General features: G+C 31.8%; 1 protein-coding gene across 1 annotated transcript; it reads right to left on the bottom strand.

Annotated features, from left to right (window-relative positions):
* Positions 1 to 312: 312 nt before the first annotated feature.
* LOC101255535 (AT-hook motif nuclear-localized protein 22) lies at positions 313 to 2,412 on the bottom strand. Its single transcript, XM_004229775.5, has 2 exons — positions 1,169 to 2,412; positions 313 to 1,094 (listed from the first exon to the last, which is right to left on the bottom strand). The coding sequence occupies exons 1-2, from the start codon at positions 1,627 to 1,629 to the stop codon at positions 647 to 649; spliced, it is 909 nt and encodes a 302-aa protein (XP_004229823.1). The 5' UTR covers positions 1,630 to 2,412; the 3' UTR covers positions 313 to 646.
* Between the last annotated feature and the right edge of the window lie 2,403 nt (positions 2,413 to 4,815).

The following is a 4,815-nucleotide window of genomic DNA, read 5'->3' as shown; positions in this document are numbered from 1 at the left end:
TCTCTCCCCAGACAAAGAAAATATATACTCGTAACGTTTTAATTTATTTATCTGATTTTCATGATCTTACTCATGTACTAAAGATACATCAAATATATGTCATCATATAATATCTAAATAAATAAAAAGAAAAAATATTAGTAAAACAGATAATTTGAAACGAAAGAATATATATATATATATATATATATATATATATATATATATATATATAATGATTTAAAGAAACATCGAACCTGAACAATGGAGAGGCTTTTTGCTTCTGCAGCAAGCGAAAGATTGATTATTATCCAAGACAACTTGAGGAAAAACTTTTGTTAATTTTTTTTTTTTATGCTAATACCATTCACATAAAATAAAGAAGAAAAAGAAAGATACTTTGAAATTTTACATCCTTCGCTAAATGACTAATAACCTTACAAAGTTGAGTCAGAAGAAAAGAAGGATGATGTGTACACAACCTCACAAACCCGACTAATTAACACTTAAAAAAGAAAGATGGTTAATAGAAAAGAAGTTTGTAGTAGTAGTACTACTGTACTATAATATTGGAATTTGGAAATCATGTTCCAAGATTAACAAAATGCAAATTAAAGAGAAAAAAAAAGAAGACAGCTAGTTTTGAAGTTAATTCCCAATTTTAAAATCAATAAGGAGGACGAGCTCCTGGTCCCCAATAAGCTTCAGCTGGTGGTAATTGACATGAATTTAGTAGATTTTGAGGCAATCCTTGTAGTAAATTATTAGCATTTGGATCAGTACCCATAATTTGTTGTGCTGCTGCTGCACCTTGATTAGTACTTGTTCCTAAATTTCCTCCACTTCCTTGCTGCCCCACCGGCGATTCTTCGTCTTCAAGTGGAAGTCTTTCATAGGCTGCATTCCCAAACGAAGCCGCCATTATCACCACCGGACCTGAAGCGTTCAACGGCCCAACAACGCTACCGCCAACTACTTGGCCTTGTCCTCCGGCCAAGTATATCGTCAGCCCTGATGCGGCTGGCGGTGCTGGCGGTGGTAAGTAGGAACCGGAAAGAGATAAGATTTCAAATCTCCCATGTAGAGTTACCACCGCACCCGGAGACGCGGGTTGTCTGTCAGTTAAAAAAAATTAAAAGTGAGAATTCGATAAAAAATTTGAAATAAATAAAAATGAAATTGTGAGTACCTAATTGTAACGTTTGTAACAGTTCCGCTGGCACTTAATATGCAAACACCTCGTTGTCTTCTTGTTGCGAAGTTTGATATACTTTCTTGTATATCACATCCAGTAGCGATTTCCATCACATGAGATCTCAAAGCGTTTGCGCTATCCCGAGTAATAATAATTGGTGGTTTTGGTTTGTTTTTTGAACCAGCTGGTCTTCCTCTTGGTCTTCTACCGCCATCTCCAATAGTGTTGTTTCCTTTGCTATCCATGGAACCAGATGGATCAGGATTTAAACTGAAGTTATCGTCACGATCTCGTTTTTGATTTCGATGTCCGCTTTGTTGTTCATCTTCACTCTTCTGCTGTTGCTGTATGTGATGGAACTGTGCGTGGAGATGAGGATTGTTATTCTGTAACTGAACATCTCTTGTGTGAAAAGGAGGTGGAAGAGGACGACCATGAGCTGTTAATTGATCCATCTATAACCTAGGAAATTTAGTTGTAACCTTCACCAAAGAAGAGTTGGAAAGGGAAAGTAATGAAGCTTTGACAACCCAATAAGGGATTCAGGAGAAAGAGGTGAATCAACCATACTACAATCCTTTTCTTTCCTTTTCTTGTGGTGAGGGTTTGGGGTTATCGAGTCGTCTTATTGGAAATAAGAAGAACATCTCTCAATACTCAAAGTTTCATATCTGAAGCAAGTTTTTAAGAAACTATTCTAGTTTTAGCAAAAAAAAAAAAAAAAACGAAGTGAGAAGAGAGAAAGCTAGAGAGAATGAGTTGGATGAATTTGATACTTTTGGGTTGGGTTGGGTTATAGTTGTAGTATCATTGGGTTAAGGTTAGGTAGGGGTGTGTGAAGTTGGATGGATGATGAGTTCGGTTTTTGGTGAGACAGACAGCGTGCGTATGGGCGGTGGGAACATGGGGCCCACCTCTCTCCAGCTTTCTCTCTCCTTTGTCTCTAAAATTTTTTGGATGGCTGGGGGGACTGACTTCTTTCATCAAATCTCTAATAAAACAACCATGATGTAAAATGGCTTTTTACCTCTCACTTTTGCATGACCATTGTCGACATAATTATTCCTAAATTTTGAAATTAATTTATTATCTACTATAATTTTCAAATCAACATGAGTAATTAATTACAAATCTTATTACTTTAAACTGAGTTTGACTTATTAAAAAACCGTTTCACTATTCATAATAAACATAGATAAGCTTACACAAACATCATCATATTGAATTGTGATTATTGTAAATATGATGGTTCAGAGTTCGAGTAATTATAATGGGTAGGGAGGAGTGGTTGAGAAGCGTTACAAAAAAATTGGACCCGGAATTCACGTAGAGAGTAAGTGCCATAGCGAGCTTAAGGAAGAGAAAGGAGAATCAAATCACGTCACGTATTCCTTCTCCGTTTCATTTTATTTGAGTTTTGTAATTGAAAAATATATTTTAATCTTTTTAGCCAATTTTAACATATTAAAATACCTTTTTTTAAATTTTTTTAATATTATATAAAATAAATTTAAATTTCAATAATCAAATGAACGGAGGCCAAACAATATAAAATGAATTTTTACTGGAGTGTTCTTGGTGATAAAGAGAGCAAGGACAAACAGAAGAGAGTGTGCGTGTGTATGTATTTGGCTGCTCCCCCAGAAGACACGGTCTGATCATCTTGGGTGGCTTTATTGTTTTTGGGAATATGAGTATTGCCTCTTTTTCCCTCATCAATTCCCACCATTTTTTTCATTTTATTTTATGTCTATATATCTAAATATTTTTTTACATAATTAATATTTATGTCAAATCAATTTTTACTTCACTATCTCTTTTATTTAACATTTTTTTTTAAAGAAAATAACGTCTTTCATTCTAGCTACATCAATATTGTTAAAAAACAAATGGAATTTTTCTTTTTAGTGAGGTAGGTATAAATTGACCTAAATATTATAATTATAAAAAATGATCAAGTAGAAAGTAACCGCAACATAGTATCTTAAGTTATGTTCTATTTTACTAGTTGAAAAAAATGCTTCTTTACGAAATGAATGCATAAAAAAAATGTTAATCCTTTAAAAGAAATTTTAAACAAAGAGGAATTTTAATATCTGCAGTCAATACTCATATAACTAGGGTCTAGGAGTAAAGTGAGTAATTAATGCATCTGTCGAAAGTTATAATGTCGAAAAATGCACTATGCACTAATCATTTACCGTCTGTTAAAATGGACCCTTTTGCTTACAACATTTACTTACTTAGAAAAAGAGTTTTTTGGTAAAAATTATTTTTACATCATACCTTAAATTTAAATTATATCTTTAAATATTATTTTTAATTAAAAATATTTTCTAAGTATTTAAAGTAAATAAGTGTATTCTTCTATTTTAATTTATCTAGAAAATTGACAAATCCCACAAAAATCAAGTCATTTCTTTCTAATTATTATTTTTAGATACGTCAAAAATATCAGCATTAACTTTTTCGGCAATTGAGTTTAGAATCATGCAAAATCTTTTAATTTGATAATTTCTTCATTTATTTTTCTTGTATTTTTTCGATCATATTGTTGAGTATGAAAATAAAATTAATCTCATATTAATGCTCAAAACATACAGACTTAAACTCAAACTGAATAATATTACACCATATTAAGAGTATAGTAATTTAACAACAACCACAAACAAGAACGATATAATATAAAGATAATTATGATTGATTACTCACACATACACAATTAGATTAAAAGGTTCGTAAAACTATTACTACTCCTATATGATTTGCTGTCATTCTATAGTTTATTAGCTCCCTTCAAAATTAGAACTTTTATCCATTACTAATAACTTAAAACTTTTTTATTGTATTGATATTTTCCTAACTTACTAATGATCCTTGCGTACGGTCATTTTAAAATAGTGTCACCTTAGTTTATCACTTACTTCAAAGATTTTTGTTTATATAAAGTTGGTAGAAATGAATAATATAGTAGTACTAGTCATGTGGCAAGTAAGCAAAGCAGTATATATAGTCACAAGTGGAATGATGAGAGTGTAAAATTTCGGCCTTCTAGTGACAGGGTCAGGGAGTGGGGATATTTTCAATGCAAAAAAGAGTTTGAGGTGAGAAATTAATTCAATTGGTCAAAGGGAATTAGTGAGAAAGAGTTGATGGGATGCTATTGGAAATAGGAATTTAAACCAAAAAGAGTGGGTTGCACTGACAATTTCTAAGTCTTTTGCCACCACCCTGCTCCTCTACTCTCCCCACTTATGAGTTATGCCTAAAGCAATTTTGTTCCAACATACACAAATTAAACAGGTTTATCATCATTTTACGATAATTGTTATGTTTTTTTTAAAAATAGAGTTTAAAAAATGAGCGAATTATGATCAATTTAACATACGAGTATGTAGATCAGAATAAAAAAACTATGAATCTGGTGGTCATTCAATCGTAGATTAGATTAGTTCTTGCTAGGCTGAAATTACACTAATAATGTTAGATTTAAGATGTTGTTGAGCCATAACTAGGGACTTTATAAAGTTGATGTTTTTACATTAGACTATTTAATTTAACAAATTCAAATGTCACCTCATATATACTATCAACGAAATTTAACTTGTGATAGGTCAATTGCAATTTTTATCAGATGATCA

The sequence above is a fragment of the Solanum lycopersicum genome, chromosome 1, assembly GCF_036512215.1.
Source record: "Solanum lycopersicum chromosome 1, SLM_r2.1".
NCBI classification, from domain to species: domain Eukaryota; kingdom Viridiplantae; phylum Streptophyta; class Magnoliopsida; order Solanales; family Solanaceae; genus Solanum; species Solanum lycopersicum.
The sequence above is the reverse complement of the archived record's forward strand: the minus strand, read 5'-3'. Positions and strand labels throughout refer to the sequence as shown.

What these genes read in the sequence shown, in the direction of transcription:
- LOC101255535 (XM_004229775.5), bottom strand. Translation starts at nt 1,629, where the DNA reads ATGGATCAATTAACAGCTCATGGTCGTCCTCTTCCACCTCCTTTTCAC. An exon ending in GTTACAAACGTTACAATTAG is followed by an intron (nt 1,095 to 1,168) that starts GTACTCACAATT and finishes TTTAACTGACAG; the next exon opens with ACAACCCGCGTCTCCGGGTG.